The sequence below is a fragment of the Oryzias latipes genome, chromosome 5, assembly GCF_053564925.1.
Source record: "Oryzias latipes strain Hd-rR chromosome 5, Olatipes_Hd-rR_3.1".
Lineage (NCBI taxonomy): Eukaryota > Metazoa > Chordata > Actinopteri > Beloniformes > Adrianichthyidae > Oryzias > Oryzias latipes.
The window spans coordinates 9,488,755-9,508,676 of NC_136241.1; the positions used below are offsets into that span (position 1 = coordinate 9,488,755).

General features: G+C 39.4%; 1 protein-coding gene and 1 long non-coding RNA gene across 7 annotated transcripts in view; one reads left to right on the forward strand and one right to left on the reverse strand.

Moving 5' to 3' along the window:
* cacna2d2a (calcium channel, voltage-dependent, alpha 2/delta subunit 2a) overlaps positions 1–19,922 on the reverse strand; it is a 207,348-nt gene that overhangs the window by 33,829 nt on the left and 153,597 nt on the right. For all 6 annotated transcript variants that reach the window (XM_078947037.1, XM_078947036.1, XM_078947035.1 and 3 more), the window contains 6 exons: positions 17,418–17,549; positions 17,128–17,185; positions 3,426–3,476; positions 2,463–2,562; positions 1,005–1,166; positions 22–132 (listed from right to left, as the gene is read on the reverse strand). In XM_078947037.1, the coding sequence (XP_078803163.1) occupies positions 22–132; positions 1,005–1,166; positions 2,463–2,562; positions 3,426–3,476; positions 17,128–17,185; positions 17,418–17,549 (614 nt within the window). The remainder of the gene's footprint in view (positions 1–21; positions 133–1,004; positions 1,167–2,462; positions 2,563–3,425; positions 3,477–17,127; positions 17,186–17,417; positions 17,550–19,922) is intronic.
* On the forward strand, positions 110–1,894 carry LOC144992131 (uncharacterized). Its single transcript, XR_013655930.1, has 2 exons — positions 110–211; positions 407–1,894. It is a non-coding gene; the product is annotated as an uncharacterized LOC144992131 (long non-coding RNA).

Genomic DNA, 19,922 nt, shown 5'->3' on the forward strand with positions numbered 1-19,922 from the left:
GACTTATAGGGGCACACTTACTGTTTTGTTGGGCCAGTTGTACTTCTCAAAGATATCCTGTGCACGATCTTCCCCACCATCTGTAAACATCATTATCATCTTATTGCAGTTGGCCCTGGGGGCACCTGTCTCCTGTGTGAAGCAAGAAGGGGGACGGCAACAAAAACAAAGAGGGTGGGGACAGGAATTAATGAAAATGCAAGAATGAAAGGTGACGATGCCAGGAAATAATTGAAACAAGCTATTATATGATCCATTATTAGAAAAGACTGGTAAATATTTGTTAAAGCAGCAGTCGTCTTGACTCTTGTTTTCCCACAAAATATTCCAAAAATACTGCTTTTCTTTTATCCTCTCCCCTATATTTAACAAATCCATCTAATCCCATTTTATCTTTCATTTTCAGAATGTCATGATACATTTTTGGATATATTATTTGTCTTCACCGTGTTTGCACACATTTTGGATTAAACTCCAAGTTCAGAATATTACTCGCCCTGAATTTGGTTGCTTCCATTTCTTTCCGTAACACAACAAATACCAGCTCAGCTGTACGCCAATTAGACAAAATGCCAATAAAAAACATTGCAAAAAATGCCTTTTTTACGGAGCTTTTACATCTCAGTGTGTGCACTACAGACAGGCTTTAAGAGGGGATCTTTTTATTCCCCACTCTGCAGACAAAGAGGGAGGATACTTGGCTGCATGGCTCTGAGCCCACCAGAGGAATATAAAGTGTTTGTGGCTGATTTCCCCGCCGCTCCGCTCATCAATCATCCCATCAGGCCCCATTAAAATGGCAACCTCCTAAAATATGCAGCAGCATAGAGAGCCGATGCAGCACCTGTGCGGATGCTCTCCACTGACGAGACCACACGGCTCTGTTGGCTGCTGCAAAAGCTAGCATCCACGCTTTGCCAATAAAAGTTCTAATCACACCCATCATCAGGAATGACTGCTATCTGGAAATGAGACAAACTCCGGACAGCTTTGAGGCGTCTTACGTTAAGAAGCTGCTCAAAGGCGAAGGTGAAGCCAGACTTGTAATCGGTGGTTCCTTTGGCCTGCATATGCATGACGGCTTCCTTGAAGATCTTCTTGTTCCGAACGTTGGCTTGGACCAAAGTCTTAAAGCACGGCACAACGGCATCTGCCTTTTCATTGAACTAGAAGGGAGAGAAACATGTGAGAACCCACACAAGTGAAAACACATTTCCACATTCTGGCAGAAAACACCCAAAACATATTCTTCTGTATCCAGCTGTAGTTCCTGCACTGAGTTGAATACGTGGGCTTGTGCAGATGCATGCTGCCCTGCTACTCTCTGGTTGGCAATAAACACCAGTAATTACAACATTCCACACAAAGAACAGGTGCACCTGAAATGCCAGTCCAACAGACTGAGTGCAAATCCTGCCAAGGTAATATAATCTGTCTCATCTCATCCACCAAATTAGGCTAAACTGTGTATGTGCTTGTCCGTGTGTGCCGGTGTGTACGGTGGGCTCATCTTTCTTTCGGGGACTTTCTGTACATGTTTACAACGTTAACTGTAATGTATGAAATGGCATGTATCAAATGTTTCTCCTTGAAGGTCAGCTTCAGAGTCTAGTGACATTTCAGGACAGATTGATGCAAAATGTTCTGTGTGAGGGAAGCTGACATTTCCCATGACAGCTGCAGTTGTCTCATATTGAAATCCACAAAAGAAATCTCAGCCCACAAATGTGCTCCGACTCAGTATTATCTCTGTTTTTACCTTTTAAAATGTTAAGGAATACAATGGCTGTGGAGCGCGATAAAGAGACATTAAGTGAATATGTTCTGCAATAAAAGTGAAAATAAATTATTTTTTGCAATAAAAGTTTTGTCAAGGAAAACACTGCTAAACACAGAAGATGACTGTTTTCTTTTTTAGTGCTGATGCTTTTGTGCTGGTAAATAATTCACAGCAGGTTTTCAGTTTCTCCACAGCGGTGAGAAACAGACCCATTCCCAACCCAGATTACCATGCTGATTTCCTGCTCTTATAGCTGGGATTTGGGGGCATAGAGTCGCTAAAAGCAATGGATTATGAAGGATTACCGAAGATAGTCTACAAACAGAGCCTCCGTGCCATGCACATGTTTGTGTGTGCACAAGTGAGCGACTGTGTGCTGTCCTGCAGAATAACATTAATATTGTTTCTCACATTGGTCTCAATAGGAGGTTCGATAACCAGCAGAGAGTGAAAGACGCAGATGGACACAATCTTGCACAAACAACAGTGGTGCAGGAAGAACAAACACACAGTAATGAGGGAGGTGAACTGTTTCCACAGCAAGCAAACAAGTGGGAGCAGAGGGAGCCCACTTTATCTCTTGCTAACTCCCCGCTTGACTTCCACACCGACAAGCAAACATTTGCCTTTATGTCACTTTCAGGAGTGATTCGTATCGTTAATTGCACAAGCTTCCACTTACCCTGGCCACATTCACATAATCATCATCTGATAGGGTATCGAGCATCTCCATGACCGAGGTTTTCATTAACTTCAGGGTGAGTCCACTGACACTCCCACTCCTGCAGACAAGAGAGGATGAAGATCTGAAAAAGAAGAATCTGACTTTTTTTTTTTTATTTCCGTAAAATGTTAAAAAGTAGAATACAGTCAATATAATTCAAACATATATAATATTATTAACAACAACAAAAAATAGTAATAATAATGTTATATATATATATATATATATAGTTTCAGTGTCCTCAAAATTGTCTTATTACATGATAGTACTTATCATATATTCTTGTATTGTGCCCATGTCATGCTTGTAGCCGTATTTTAACATACAAATGAATGGTTTTGCATTGTTTTTGTTCAAACCTCAGACTATTCCAAATTTTTGTTGCTCACACAGACACACAAAAATGGTTTCTTTGTGCCATGGCTAATTTAAGTTTCCTGTTCCTCTTAGATTATGGGAATTTTATCCTACTAAAAGGAAAAAATTACTACTACTATGTAAATAATATCTGATGTTATTTGGCCTAAAGTAGTTACATGCTTTATATGATTTTATACAAGTTGGATATTTTACAAGATCCTTTTCTAGATTCTCTTTAGATTTCAGAACAGTAAAGGAAATATTAAAAGTAAGCTAAAAACAGTACTTTTTCCCCGTTAATCCTTTGTAAATGACTTCTTTAACTTTAAATCTTTGACTTGACAACCAAAAACCAGCCCTCCAATCTCATTCATAGTCTCAACCTAGCCCTTGTGTGATTTAATAGAATGTGTCTCTAACTGCAGGATGTGAGAGGCTTGGACAGCAATAATCGCCTTACAAGTTTAGCCTTTCCCCTGACCAACAGGTGGCACTAGAGTTCTTCAAGGAGACCTGTAATCCTGCCAACTGGTGGGGGAGATGACAGCCTGAAATACTTACACATCTACAATGATGACCATGTCTTTTGGGGATGATGCACCTTGGATGTACCTGCACACAAGAGACAATCAACTTTGAATTTGTTTCTATAATCGCTGAAAAAGAAAATACTGAAGTCAAAATGAGCTGGGTCACAAGAATCTGAAGCGAGCACGGCTGAACCCACTTAAGTTGCAGAAGATTTAAAAGGCTTATGTGCTTAGAGGAGTTAATAAGTGCTCAATTGCTTCATAGGTGGCTACTGTCGGCTGACTTCAATATCGATAGTTCCTTCTTGCTAAATAATGGCTTACTCTGAATAATTATTGCATAAGCCAAAGTAATTACTTGTTGCTGGTCAAAGTATATAGAAATGTATTGAATACAACTGTCTTGACTGAACGAAACGCTTCTAAATACACCAGAAGTCACCAGACAGCCTTAGTAATGGTTCTAAGAAGCAGGAAAAACATCTTTCATACTTCATCATCACAGCATCACTACAAATATTAGACAAAGGCATTATTTGCTGTGTTTTATCTAAAAAGAAAACTCACATTTAGAGTTTTTTCTATGTGAGGATATTAAATGTGTTTCAGTTTCTGTTTGATCCAATTCGACTGTGGTAAAAATCTATCTTGGTTGGTCCTTTATTTCAGGTTAACTTTAATTAAAGTCACATTTTAATTAAGTCACCTAATGGTACCAGACTATTACAGCACAGTCGTCTTTTCATTCATTATGTTGTCAATAAGCATTTTTTTTTTGGTCCTCCAGACACCCTAAAGTGGGTTGAGATAATGGAGGCACAGGCAGACAAAACAGGCTTTGTGGCAATCAGAACTGTCAAACTGTTGTTTTAATGCAGCAAACTACCTTTCTCTCCACCTCCACTGCCTCGGTATGATAATTATTTCAAGACATTTGATGTCGCTGTACAACAATTGACAGGCTTAAGACTGTCTGTTAATTAAATGATAATAAATTAATGCTCCTTTATTGTGGTGATTTAGGTTGTAAAGCCAAACTTTTGAATTTTGATTGTCTGAAAGCAGCTGTCCACAGATTCTCTAACACTTTAGTGACTCCGTTTGTTGGGCAGAAGGTGAAGCAAGCAGCCTGTGAACATTGAAAATGAACTGGTAAAGCAGAACTGTTGTTGGGGTGGGGGGAGGCTCAGCCATTTGTGAAGGGGGCTGGCCAGATAACTGCTGTCCTGGAAGAAGTTCACACATCTGCTCAGAGTTGATAGAAGACGACAAACAGGGAAAAAAAAATCCTTTCAACTTCTTCCAGTGACAATTAAATTCACATTGGCCACTGATACAATGTTAGTGGTGATTGATGAAGCAGATGAAGGCTTTTCTGGGGCTCTCTGAGATGGGTGAGGAGGGGTTCTCGGATGCGTTGACGTTCTGGAGAGCAGGCTGGCATGCGGTTAGCAGCCATCTGAGACGGAGACACAATAATTGTGTGGGGTCTCTTCACTGAATTTCAGACTTTCTGATGAGTGCGGAGGAAAGCCAGCTGCCCGAGGGCCAGAAAGGCTCTCTTCTTTCGCCTGCCCGGGCCGATATGGAGGGGAAAACAAAAGCCCTCGCAGGTTTCACCACTGCTCTTCCATCTCAATGCCCCAACTTGCTGGCAGGCGCCACTTCGGACTGCAAAATGACCTCTAAAGTGTGTTGAAGGGACATTTCTCTGGTTGCTGCTCGAACTGGACCCCACTATCCTGAACACTGAGATAAAACCTCAATTGAAACAGGAGATGCCTCACACGAGGTCGATTAACTGAGCATGCCCAGAGTTAACATAGGCAAAAATGCATGTGTGCGGATGAGTGCAAAAAAGAAAAGGAGGAGGGAGGGAGAATCCAATTATTTTCCATAATAAAGAATGCCACATCAAAGGTAGAACTTCCACAGTCCTCCAAAACTCGGTAGCAAAGGAAATCAGGTCTGGAACCATGAGGCGTATAGGCCTGCATGACTTTTATCAATTTAATTACAGAAATCTTAATTTAAGGCAGCGAGGGAGAGGAGGGGAGCTCATAGACTCCACATGTGGGGGCCCGCTCTCTTCTGAGCACGTGCAGCTTCTGAAAGTGATCGGCAGTGCAAGGCTGGAGCACGGTCAGCGTGTGGCCCTCATCTCGGCTCCCTCAGGCGGGCGGACAGTCACCTCGTCTAGAGATTGAAGAGGGTCATTTGCTGCCGACTGATACTCGCACACCAAGTGTGCGATTTCATTAACTTCTATGGTCCCACTAATTCTGGTTGAGGAGAATGGTCTTTAATGAAACTTCAAGTTATTTTTCAGGGGTTAAGTGTTAATTATAAGGCAATACGGGCTTCTATTACTCAGTTGTTACAGGTTATTTTCAGCCAAAGCAATAATGAACCCTGCAACAGAGAGCAAGCTTTTGGGCATAAAATATGCTGAGAAAATATTACTTTCAAGCAGACAATTTTTCCCTGCACTGCAATTGAGGCAGCATTGATCAGCAGTAATGGGGTTTAAGAAGAATGTTTGAGCAGTGATGGAATAAGGACGAGTAACATATGAGCACGAATAGAGTTGGAGCTATAGTGGTGCCATGGCTGATGTTCCACACAGATTGTCTGGGCGTATCTGCAGCCTTCTCTTTTTCTCACTGCCTGAAGGAAGTGCAGCAGAATCTTCCCTCTGACTCCAAGCAGAAAACATCAGGATCAGAGGAAATGGGTAAAGGATTTTCCGCCTTTGGACTGATAACGCCGTTCTGACAGATATTATAAGTCATGAATCGAGGCCAGTATCGGAGCATAATTCTCCCCATTTTGAATCATGGATCCAGATGTGTCGTTTCTGCTTGGATTCTAGTCAGTAATTACCTCTCAGCTTCTGCCCACCGATGCCATTCTTTCCTTGTCATTACCCAGACTGCCGAATGCCAAGGCCAGGTGACAGGCAGACGGGTCTGGCTGATGCTGAACAGATCTCCGTTCCCCTTCCTGTCCACCCATGACGGACTCATCCGCCAGCAGACACGACTGCCCACAGCCCAGTGTCCATTTAAGTGTTTACTAAAACTCACATTGCAGACGTCACTGCTGTGTTTAACTTTATCACCGAACTAACCAGAGAGCATACAATCATGTATTTCCACCTCATCCAAACTTTTCACTCTTATTTTTTGATAAAACCCTTTAAATCTAAAGAAAATGTTATTTGCTTGAACTGATCCTGTCTTCATGTTCATTTATGTGAGAAAAAAAAAAGTTGAATGATCAGTCACAAATTATAATGTTTAAGGAATTTATACAGTTTAAATAATGAAATAAAAGAAGATTCTGGTGCAAAGTACTCCCAACTAAAGACTATTAAATAAATGAATGGAATATAAATCTTAAAATACTGATATCACTTGTTTAAGATTTGTGTTTCATTCATTTATTTCATATTCTTTAGGAGTACTAAAACTAGAAATAGTGCATTACCCGTGATAATGGAAGCGTAAATACTGCGGTTGAATCTGGCTGCTGAAGATGCTGAAGGCAATTTGCTAAATGTTAAATTAGGCAAAGGTAACATTTGCCCAAACATGAAAAGAAATTGAAAAGACAAAAATGTTGCTGCAACCTCAAAGTTACTGAATGTATCGCTGCTGCTCAGACTGCCTGATAAACGGCTAGAAGTAAACAGCAGTTGGTCCTGGGACCATCTGTTTTGCTCAGTAAACTTGACCGTTATGATTCTCTCCAAGATATTGATGATGTGTGATGACAGTGCAACAGTTTGGTTGTTGTTAAGGTCAAATGGATGAGGTTTCTGAAGAACTGGAACATGTATGCATGTCTGCAGTCTCCAGGATTGGATTAAAGAAACACAGCAGAATCCCACAAAGCTGATCTGAAGAAGCCTTCGGGACTCTGTGGTCAGCACAGTCTGGACTTGCAGCCTCGTTTCTCTTCAGACTCTGCAGCTGCCTGTTAACCTGTTTATTAGATACAGACAGGATGACAGAGGAGGCGAAGCAAAGACCAGCACTTTCTGATGTAGCTGAAGATGATGCATCAGCACCAACATCAAGATCTATTACTGAGTTAGAAGACGAGGAAGTTAATGTGAAGCTGTGGGTCAAAAAAAGACAGAAGATCCCTTTGGTTGAAAATATTCAGCTTGTGTCTGAGCTGAACCTTTAGAAAAACACCTACAGTTTAACACCTATGTTTATCAGATCCGTCTAGACTCCATTCAATGGATCCTCTTTATGTAAGAATCGAATGAGGGCTAAAGTAAAAACTCAAATCCTCCAGACAGAACTCAAAGTATTAAAAAAGAGTCTGAAGTAATGCCAGCAATTCTTAACAAAAACTCACTGTGACCCAAAATTTTTGCAGCAAATGGATAAAAACAGGGAAAATGAGCTAAAATAAAACTAAATGATGCAGAACAAAATGTATTTAAATATAAAATCTCAAAAGCAATAAACAGAGAAAAATATCAGAGAAAAAAAGCAACATTTAGATAGGCTTGACAAGTAATGTTTAAAATGTTCATTTAGAAAGTAAAAGAAAATGAAATCCAAAGTGGTTGTATTTATGAATCCAATCAGCTGCAAAAAGAAACATTAAATCTGTTGCTCTATTGTGATTTTTCCCAGCAGTCTTCTAATCATGATTATGCTGTTTTTAGCGAAAATCAAAAACTCTGAGTCATGACAGGACATTTTACTTTTAACTTGAGCAACCTGACTTATGATATTAATGATAGTTGCAGTAGAAAGTCATGGGGGGGGGGGGCACGAAAGGATAAGTTCTTAAAGGTGGGGCGTAAGACAAAGATAGATTTACAATTCCTTTAAAGAACTTGTGTCTGATTGCTGAAAGCAATCAAGATGTTAAGCATTTTAAAGGTATTTCTATCTAAAGGTCAAAAATACCAAGTTTATGAGACCAAAATGTTAAAGTTTAATCTCATAACCCTTGTGCTATCCTTGGCACTTTAACATTGGGAGGTGGGTCATGTAGACCCACTAGACAGTGCTATGAACCTTTGTTCTTCAATGATTTGTGATCTTCACTGGTGTCCATGGATTACATGAAATCTTTCCACCTTTATCCACCTTTGTCATCGTAGGGAGAACATGTCAATGTAAGGGTGGGGTCATCTAAGATAGCACAAGGGTTAACCATCTCATTTTTAAAAAGCTTTTGATAGCTTTTAATTGTTATTTAAATAGGTTAGTTATCTTTTGGAAGCTGTTTTGATAGCTTTAATAAGCTAAGATAAAAAGATGTTTTCAATTATTATTATTTAAAAGCTTCTTGGTGGCTCTAGACATCTTCAAAATCAGAGAATGTTATTTAATTGAGAAGCACAGCCCTGTTGTAACAGTAGAATCTGTCCAACACAAGAGGCCTTCACCTCTTATCTGTTTGCTCAGCTGTTGGACAGGAAAAGTAAAAAAAAAAAAAAAAGAAATTAACTTCTCAGTTGTGCGCGTGACACTTGGTGTGGAGCAACCCCGCTCCCCTTCACGTCACCCATGACTGAGCTCTCTGTTCACCCGCTCTTCCACTAGCTCACAGCTCCTCACAACCCCAACCAACATTAGCAGTGCAACAAAAATGGTGAGCAATACAGACGTACAGTTTTGATCCAGATTCCAGCTCAGATGAGGAAAACTTAGACGTTCATGGATCTATTTGTCTGCCAGTGGACGCATCAGAATGGAGCGGAGCAGGGAGCTTGTGATCCTCCCAGTGTATTTTTTACCTCACAAATAAGCTCTTTTTCAAATGGCCTTTTTTCGTCTGCTCCTGATTCACAACGATTTCAATAAAGAAATACTCGGATATTTCAATTTTAAGCTTCATTTTCTTTCTATTTTTCCTCCATTATCAGAAAATGCTAAAAACACCCAAAACACAACTTTCTTCTAAATGGGTCTGAAATACATGTGTATTAAATGAAACACATAGGAAGCTGTAACTACGTCTGTAAGAGGGAGAAGCTGCTGTTCTGTGATCCAACAGGAAACCTCTGCAGCAAAGTCATTAGAACAACACAGGCTAATGAAAAAAAACCCAGACCATCCTAATCAGCTGGACACCGTTTTAGAACCATAAGTCCGATCATAATAACTCTTCCAGTTTTGAAATGGTCAAAGTAAAGTAAAATATGTCCAACACAAGAGGCCCTCGGCTCTCATCTGCCTGCCTAGCTGTTGGACAGGACAAGTTAAAAAAAAAAGAAATGGTCAAAAGCATTTTCTCAAGTGAAAAATTAAAGTAAAATTGATGAGATATGTCATTACTAAGTTCTCACTTTGTTGAGCAGGGATTCCCATTCGAAGCAATGGCTGGGTTAAATGACTGGTGAAATCCACTATTAAAAAAAATGTGTTTCTTTGAATTTTTTTTTTTTTTACTAAATAACCTGATTTAATGTTTGTCTTCTTTAAGACAGCCATCCCTTTGAGGCACCATGTGTGTTGGTTTCACATTTCCATTTAAAAACAAAAGAGAAATCTAAACTTATTTAAAATGGTTCAGCTGGGTTGAGAAAGTTTGAGTCAGATTTGGAGCTCTAGAAAAAAAAGTTTTTGCCACACAATGTAAAGAGTGATTGTATAAGGATGCATATTACTACATTTAACTAAAAAAATATGACTTAGTGACAAATATCACTGGACTTATGACCGTTTGCAGAATATAAATGCTTTAAAAAACAACAAAAACAAACCCGGGATGTGGTGATTGCAGATGCAGAACATCGTGCTCTGTTGAAATGCACCATAATGACACACAAATAGATGTAAAGAAGGGGACTTGCATCAGCCTAAGCATTTATGTCATGAAACAAACCTGTTCACAAATGAGCAGTACCTTCCCATGAAGATAAAGCAACTCTGATTCGCTCAGCCTATGGGTGCTATGTACACTGGGGTGAAATATGGTTTCCCTCCAACTGAGAGCAGATTAAAGCAGCAGCGTTCTCAGCCACCCGCCACCCTTTCAACGCACCCAACCTCTTAAAATCCCATTTGAAAGAAAAGCATTTTATAGCAATGAACATGGCAACGCTTTCTTTGGTGGAGGTATTGTATTTTTGCTCCTATTGCAGGAGCCTTTATAAGGGTCTCATTTGAATTCATGGAATAGCGCTACCGTGGCACAGCGTTGCAAAATTATTGCATTAGCTCTCAGGGAGGGGGTTAACTCTCCAGTGATTGTGTTTATGCACCCTGACCCATTCACTTAAGTGTTGTGTGTTAGATTTGAATTGGAGGATTTATCTACACCTAAGATTTAAAAAAAAAATACAATAAATGCACGGAATGGCATGGAGTCCTTTCACTGTCACAGAAACATGTTGGTCCTGTTTGTTCTCAGCCTTTATGAGTATAAGATAAGTTTATTTACGTTCCACTACACTACGATATGAATTTTGTTTACTAGAGTAACAGTCCAGCGCTTATACACAGTAGTAAAGATGTGGAAAGTACCATCAGCTCTGAAGGAATGTTTGTAACAGCGAGGACTGGGGAATGCATGCATTATGAGCCAAAGATGTAAGGAGGGTATATAAATGTACATATCACAGACACAGAAGGAGTGCTTGTGTGTGTGTGGATTTGTGTTGTGCTGATGGGCTTATTATTTTATGGACTACTGCTCTTTTAGTGCTCCTGCGGATGCGGCAGACGAGTAAAGATTGAATTAAGATCGGAAAAATATAGGAGGATGGCTCCCAGAGAGCCTGCAGCAGAAAACGAGGGCTGCTTATTATTTCACTTTGTGTGTTGATTATTGGTAGTGTTGTTGCTATTTTCATATTTTTTGTCCTAGCAACTCTTCAATTCAAATAGTCTTTTGAAAGGTTTTTCATGCATACTAGTTAAAAGTAAAACTACATCAGATTGCTCAGTTTTGGACTGTGTTACATTCAGCACAAACTGTATTTTTGCAGTAGCAGTGAATGGAACGCGGCACTCGAGGTTCCCATTATTGGAATGTTTATGTGTTAAGAAGGCTAAACTTCAAAGACCAAGAATTTTGTTTTAACCAAGACTAGATTGACGTTTTGAGTGAATCAATATGTGATACCGATGGCTCGCTGCTGTGAACTTGACAGCTGTCTAAAAAGATTTCATGCCTGTCTCCTGTTGTTATGCTGCTCATCCTAAGCGTAACATTACTTTTTCTGATTAAAAAGAAGGAAAGTTTATTAAATGAATGTTAATGACTAATGTTAGGTTGGAGAATATAAGGCGCCTGGACCAGAAATTGATTTTGTGTACATTTCTGATTATTTTAGATAATTTAACTGGAATAAAAGCAGCTTTTTTATGAGTTTAAATAGCTGAGATAAGATTCTAAATATCCAAAATCTAAATTTTTAGACAGGAGAACAATTTTAAGCCAATTGATCTATAGAAGTAGACTTAAAACAAAGTAGGTAAGGTGGAAGGTGAAGTACAAGTCACACCAACAAATCACACAACATTTTAAAGATCATAACAAAAATTATAAAAGGAAAACAAATAAAACCAAAACAGGATTACAAAAGAATGAAACAAATTAAAAATGAATTGTTTTGAAAAAAAAAAGGGTAACTTCCAGAAATCATGATGAAATATTAATAAATTAAATAAAAGAAGAAACAGGAAAAGGTTGGTTTGATGATGATGTTTGTACATCATTTTACCTGAAAGTTATTTGCCATAAAGCGATACTAGATATGCTCTGTGCTAATTATAAAACGTATACAAACTCAAACTTCAAAACTCAAATGAATCATTCAATCGGTGGTGTCCCAATGTTTCCATCCTTTCCACTTGTTGGGATCTTTAAAATGTGTTTGTGTTAAATGATTTGTTGGTGTGTTTACACTTTAGGGCCACCATACGTAGGAGTTAAAAGATAAAAGAATAAAGACGTACAGTTCTGCTTTTTGAGAAATTGTGCTCCATCTTTGTTGGCGCTCAGTGCAAAAGAGTTTCTTCATACCTCAGTGAAGGATGTTGACACCTGGCGATGTCTCAGAACATGTGATAGCTTCACCTAACAGACTTTTTTGTAGCATGTTTGAATCGCTGACCCCTCCAGAGAAGATGAGACAATGTTAGACTATAATCACATCAGTCTGACCTAACATGTCATGACTTCCTAAGCCAGGGGTCGGGAACCTATGGCTCGCGAGCCATATATGGCTCTTTTGATGGTCACATGTGGCTCGCAGACAAATCTTTAATTATAGTTTTTTTTTTTCATTAGACCAGTCCTTCTCGGGCGGGATGCGATGCCAGAGGCGCGCAGTAGTAGCAGTGCTTAGAGAGAGAAATCTACGCCAGCGCTATCAGTTACTATTATCTATTATTTCACAGAGTTTGTACCAGCTGGAAACCTTTGAATTGACGTGCCTAAAACTGCGCGCTCCCGTCTCTGAGACAGAGCGCGCAGATGCGGGGACGGGATGTGTGAGGGAGAAAGCAGAGGGTGGGGGTGAGGGGTTGTGGGGACAGCAGGTGAATCGCGCAGGGATTATAAAAACGTAAAACCCACTGCCTGTCACTCACTGCGGCGTGTGAGTATATGTTTGGCTCCCCGTCTGCATGTGATCAGTCTTTCTCACATCTACAGAACATTCAGACCTACGATGACGTTTAAAGTCTCAACGCCTGCACGAAGCAGAAACTCACCACGTATCAATCAACCAGACCAGACCATCAGCAAAACTACCACGAGAAATACTCATCATTTATTAGCAACAGAATAACAATGTTATTAAAAATAATCCACAGACTTATTGTACTTTAAAAATGTTGAAATTAAATCAAATGCACACATTCATTTGTATATTTAGTTTTAAACAAATTGTCGCGGACTGAGTTGGATGGCTGTTGGGCCGCGTTAAAAGTTCTGGAGTTCATTGAACGCGTCAAGCAGAGATCTGATTGGCTCTCAGTTCTGTCGCTCAGCCTGTTGTTAGGTAGTTTGGACCAATGGGGTTCAGCTATGGGCCGAATAAGGGAAATGGGAGGGCTGCAGCGGGAGCAGGGGAATATAAAGTTGGGAGAAGCGCTCTCGTCTCGGCGGGAGAGATTCAGGAGTTGCTGAATTAATTGAACGGCGTTTGTTGCGGTCTGCAGTAATCGGAATAAAGAACTTTAAAAGAGGTTAAGTCTCCGTGCCTCAGTGTGGGGAAGGGACACTACATTATTGTATGGCTCTTTCGAAATTACATTTCAAAATATGTGGCATTTATGGCTCTCTTGGCCAAAAAGGTTCCCGACCCCTGTCCTAAGCCTTGCCGCTCGTTGCTTTTGCGCATGTTACTAAGCAACAGGCAACAGAGACATCTCAAACTCCAGCATGGGGGGAGAGCTTGACAGGCTGACAGCAACAAACATGGATGACCAAAGAGGGGACTCGATTTTGCTCAAAAAGTTACGTCTTTCTCTTTCGCTCCAACCTCAACCACATAATGCGCCTGCCGCTCAGCAGTCCTCCTCCCTGCTCTCATCTATTGTAGCTCTCGGCACGTGTCTAAGTCTGTTTAAAAACTGGTATAAATTGTGCATGAAGTGACGGATCAGAGGCAGGATCAGTGTTCTAACTTGTGCTACAGAAAATTAGTTACAGGGAACCACTGAGGAGGCTTTTGCCCGCTGGCGACTGAACTGTGCTGTTACATGTTCGCTTGTTAGTCTCATGGTTGAGGAGTGTTGGGGCTTTTTGGTTACATCTGAACTCTTCCAGAAAACACTCAAAATGGATAGAAATCTGCACTTAAACCTCCTGTTATAGTCATTTCTGAGACACAGCACTGATGTTGATTATACTTAATAAGCCAATCAGGACAAATTTCAAAGTGGAAAAATACTTTTACATAAAAAAAAACATATATTTTTAAATTTCAAAATAGGTCAATTTGACCCAGAACATATCAGAAGGGTTTAAAAAGTGACTCCTCCCTGTCTGTTGTTCTAAACCAGGGGTCAGCTTTTAATGCTAAAAGAGCCAGTTGATCCAGTTTTTTACTAACAAAAACTCAGCAAAAGCCACTAAATCTTTTAGAAAAATACACTTCATTATGTTTTTATGGCCATAGAGCCATTTATTTATAAAATGTAGCCTTTAAATATTTACAATAATTACATTTGAAATGATTATTTTTTCTTATTCTTTGCAAATATAATTTCTTGCGCAGCAGGAAATTTGCTTGAAAATAAAACACATCCTATGTCAAATAAGATCTTCCTGCACCAGCACATTTCATTCAATTTAAAATAAAAGATAGGCAATCATGACATTTCTATTGCTGTTACTTTGGAGCACCTTTATGATTTTTCTCCATTTACTATTAAGTACAACATTGATGTCAAATCGAATAAAAAAAAAATACATGTAAATGCAATTCCATGCTTTAAGAACTTTGTCTTTGAACATCAACTAGACACTGTTGTGCAGATTACGATAAGAATATGTGCCTTTAGCTTATTATAATAATACATCACTATAGATTTAACGTTTTGTCCTCATTTTGCCTATCTGGCATGTTAAAATTCTAGACATAAATGGCTAACCTTTAATTAACTAAAAAACAAACCAAAACTACAAATCTATTATTTTTTCAAATTGTTTCTTTAAAGCCAAAGAGCCACAATGGAAGGATAAAAAAGCCTCAGGTTGCAGACCCCTGGTTTAAATATGAAGCTTAAAACAACAGAATAAACCAAACCTTATTTTTAGCTTTGTGTTGCGTAACATCGTTTCAAACCAAATTTTGTGACTGTGTCAACATAGAGCAAACATGTCCAATGTTTTAACAATTACTTTTCTGAATTGCTGTCCTTTAGTAAATTAGGATGAGAGCTGTATAATTTCCCTGCCTATATGGAGTGATAAATTGAATTTTGAATGGTCCATTAAACTACTTATAAATGATTGTATGTTTGACATTAGACCAAGGATCCTCACCCATTCAGTCTGAGCCAGAATGGAAGATGTCCAGGTTTATTTTGTAGATCTTGTCTTCTATTGAAACACTTCGGAGCGCTCCTGTTTGTTTCACGGGAGCTTGTTGACTTCATCTGCCAGCTTGGCCTGACCTCAAACAGCCACTCAATTTGAGCTGGACGAAGACCCAGATGGAAAATGAGGTCAGGTCTAATCAACATTGCTGTCATGATTATGTCCCCTTCACTCTAACCTGTAACCAGGCAACAGCCAGGAGTGCTGCGAGTGTGACAGTTGCAGGTAGATTGAAAAATGTTGGGATGAGCAGGAAGGGGGACGTCGGATAAAAAAAAAATGTTGAAACTTTAACACTACATTTCTCCATGTTTTCAAACAAATCTATTTAATCATTTTACCTATGTAAAAATGTTAAGGACAACTAATCTTTGAATAAAAGAGGCTGTATAGCTAATGAGGGTTTTTAGCTTCTATGCTGATGGGAGCTAATAGCTAAAATTGGGCCAGAAAAATCACAAGATTTAAAGCTTTTTCCTTTTAATCGCAGTCTTTTTAAGTACGTAAAAACTCCTGGTATGTTCCTCATTCAGGTACAATGCAATAGTTATTTAAATCTTTTGCAGGGAAATTTCTAAATGCTAAAATGATTAGGATAATTAGTGCAAAAAGTAATAAATGCAGCACAATAAAGTCAGACCATTTAATATTTTAAAGTGTACACATTATAATTAGCTAAAACTTATTAACTTAGCAAAAAATGTAAAGGTTTATGATGGTGAAATAACCTTAAATCATTTAAATTTAACAATAGAAGGTGAAAGGATTGGTTGGTCATGCTCTGTTGACTCTATTATAACACATTAATTAAAATCTGAAGGTGCTCACAGCATGGGTTTGGACAGTGAACAGTTCACATTTTGACACATTTTAAAGCAGTTCTGCTGAAACAACATGGCTGCAACGACATGTTTATTTTCCTCACTTACTCTGACCATATTGCTTTGTTTGTAGTCACTTCTCTGCTCTTACAACGTCTGTAAAAGAGGTCTACCAAGCATCAAAAAGACACATCTGGACAAAAATGGGCTGCACGGTGGAGCAGTGGTTAGCCATCTTGCCTCACAGCAATAAGGTCCCCGGTTCAAGTCCCGGCTGGGGGACCTGAAACAGAACACCAATGGGGGACCTTTCTGTGTGGAGTTTGCATGTTCTCTCTGTGTATGTGTGAGTTTTCTCCGGGGTCTCCGGCTTCCTCCCACCATCCAAAAACATGCTTCATAGGTTAATTGGTCACTCTAAATTGACAATAGGTGTGAGTGTGAGTGTGCATGGTTGTGTGATTGTGACCCTGTTTCTATGTATTTATTTAACCTACTTTTCCCCCTAATGTTCCTTTTGGTATGTATTTTCCAGTATGTGCGACCACTGACACAGGTAACCATAAATTCAAACTTTTTGCAATAATTATTTTCCTCAGAGCCTTAAGGGGTCAAATATGTTATAAAATATAATTTTTAAATTCTTAATCTGAATCTGCAAACAGACTGTGATATCATGGTTACATATAGGTTGTCAGACTGTTAGATCCCCTCACAATCCTGTCCCTTCATGTCTCATGCTTAATTGTACTGTAAAAACACAATAGATCATTGCTTAAAACATTAACCTTAAAACTGGTGATGGGCGGGGCCCGATGTGATCATTTTTTAACAGGGGCGGGTACCGACTTTTTGGATCTCTGTTCTGGCAGCACTTACCATGGTCTCCTGCGTACATCGTACAGGTCAATCTTGTTGGGTGCCCTCCACGGAGTGGCTGGAAAGAGCAAATACAAATAGGTTAGAGGCGATGAGATGCACAGTGGGGTGTTTCCGATCAGATTAGATCAAAGTAATCCTAATCTCATTTTGTCAATCCGGTCCCTAACACAGACATCTGACAAGAAATTGCCAATGTCCTGCAGCAGAGAGGACCCTTAGGGGTAATTTAAACTTTATCGCCGTCTGAGTGTCCGATTGGGCAGTTGATTCGATGGCCTACAGCTCACCTGGGTAATATCTGGTCACTCCTGTGGCACTGCCAAACACCTGCCAGCGTAGAGAGCTGTCCTCCCTTCGGTTTTCAATGAAGACTCTCTCCAAGGCCTGTGTCCAGTTCAGCTCATTAAGGATGACGGGCGCTTCAGGAAATAAAACAGTGGAGATGATGTTCAATAGTACAAAACGTATGTAGAATGGTTGTGAAAAACGCATTCTTGTATTTGACGGAAAATCGTCCTTTAAATTGCACCTACAAATGAAAAAAAAATAGCAGTTTGAGTTTCAAACTGTACATACAGAACTTTTAGAAGTATAAGTTGCTCCGGAGTCTAAGTTGTAGAAGCCAATTAAAAAATCACAATAAAGAAGAAAAAATTCATATATAATTTGCACTTTTGGGAGAAATTTCTTGATCAAAATACAGAGACAGGAACGGAAATTTCATCTTGGAAGACAAATCATAAGAACAGAATAGATAACAATAGTAAGCTGAATATCTACACGCTTGACTACCATAACACATCGATGCTTTTTTAGTTTCATGAAACATAGAAGGAATCTAGTATATTAGCACAACATATGAACAATTATTCAGGTAACCATAGCATAAAGAACATGCTTACAAGTCAACTAAAATCTTTATTTCACTTTGAATCACTAAATCTATTGAATTCTTCATCCATCCAGTGACATTTGGATGGCATCCCTTTTACTTTACAAAAACTGTTAAACATTGATCATGGAGGAGAAATTAACTGCGGTTTGTGCCCGGGCGAAATGATATGACACCAAGTCTTTCATATACTGGGCTAAATGCATGTTGAAGAAATCACGTTTAGAGTGTTCTTGAATGCACATAACATGTATAGCTTTAGTCTGACTCCCTGCCAAACTATGCGAAAAACATGACTAATACTCAGAAAAATAATCTCCTTGTCTTAAGCTGCTTTTCTTAGGATCGCCACAGCAAATCATCCACCTCTATCTAACCCTATCTTCTGGATCCTCCTCCCTTCCATTCACTATCCATATGAACCTGCTTATATATCTAAGTAACAATTAAAAAATTCTCACAAATGCATGAGAAAGCATTTTAACTGTAAACTAACCCAAATATTGTTTGATGAACAACCTTTGCTGTGGCAGCAGAGGTAGGTTAAGTACACGAGGACAAATGCATGGAGACAGCCCTGCCAGCAGTAGCCGCCCGATCACGGTGTTAGTCTAATCTGTGTGATCTCTGCGGAGAGAAAGATCACCTTGAATGCGGGTCATTGTGCATGTCACCCGCAGCATGCAGAGGGAGTGAACGCAGCTGACTTTTGGAAAGCAAAGTGACACACTATAGAAAAAGGTAAAAGAGAAAACAAAAGCACTGATCTGACAGCACACATTAGCATGTGAACTAATAGAGGAAAAATGGGCCATTGAAAGCTATAAAAAATAAACACATTCATCATTCAGTCTGGATATACACTGCAGGTGTAGGAATAGCAATACCATAGCAATACATGCCTCTTTATTTCTGCTTCTTTAGATTTGGAGTTGTTGATGCTCTTTATTCTTCTTCAACCAGTACTGTGAATGATCTTTTTAAAGTATTGTCTCATTGTGATCCCCCTCACACACATACACACACCCACACACACACACACATTTAGAAACACAAACAAAAAATGCTTTCAGTCTGTATTTAATAGCTAAGCTGAAGTCAGAAGATGGGGAGTGCAATCAGAGGTTTAATAGCCACCTGATTAAAGAGGAAACAAGATGAGGCACTGAGCTGCAGAGAACTTCACTCACTCCTCTGATTTAATTACTCAGCCCACCAAAGCTTGATAAGCTTCTGAAAAGACAGGTCTGGCTTTTCTCAACTCCGCGTTTGAATTTCACACAAATAAACGATCATTATCCACTTTTCCCTTGCTTTTTAATTACTGCTCACTCTGATAGGCTGCATGTTCACAGACAAGAAACGTGAAGCTAACCTTCCCTCGTTTAACGTTTCTCCCTCTGTAAGGTGAGGTTTTCCAAAAAGAGAATCCTGGTTTAACAGATAAATCCAAAAATCCCTGACATCTGTTGTTTTTTTTAATGTGAACACTCAGTGTTGAAACCTTTTCAAAGCTGCAGATGCAAACAAGACGGCAAGTGTTGCTGGGCTCTGTTATCTTGCAAAACAAATAAATGCACAAAAAAAATTCAGAAGACTCGGTCCTAACAGCAGCACTGAGTGATGTCTGGAGAACAGAAGTATCTGAGAGCTAAAATGTTACCATCACCAAAGGGAGCTTCTCGGCATGTGCTTCTCAGAATTCACAGACATCTTAACTCAAAGGGAGGATGAGGGGATAGAAGAAGCCCCGCCAGTGAGAGTCAACGTAAAAGCCAGACTGGGAAGAAGGTGATTGATGGAAAAAAAAACCCTGAAATTAGCACAAGTGAGTGGCTGCTTTCAGAGAAATGAAAGTGGCAGAAGAGAGAACAAAGTAAAAAAACACCCTAAAATATAA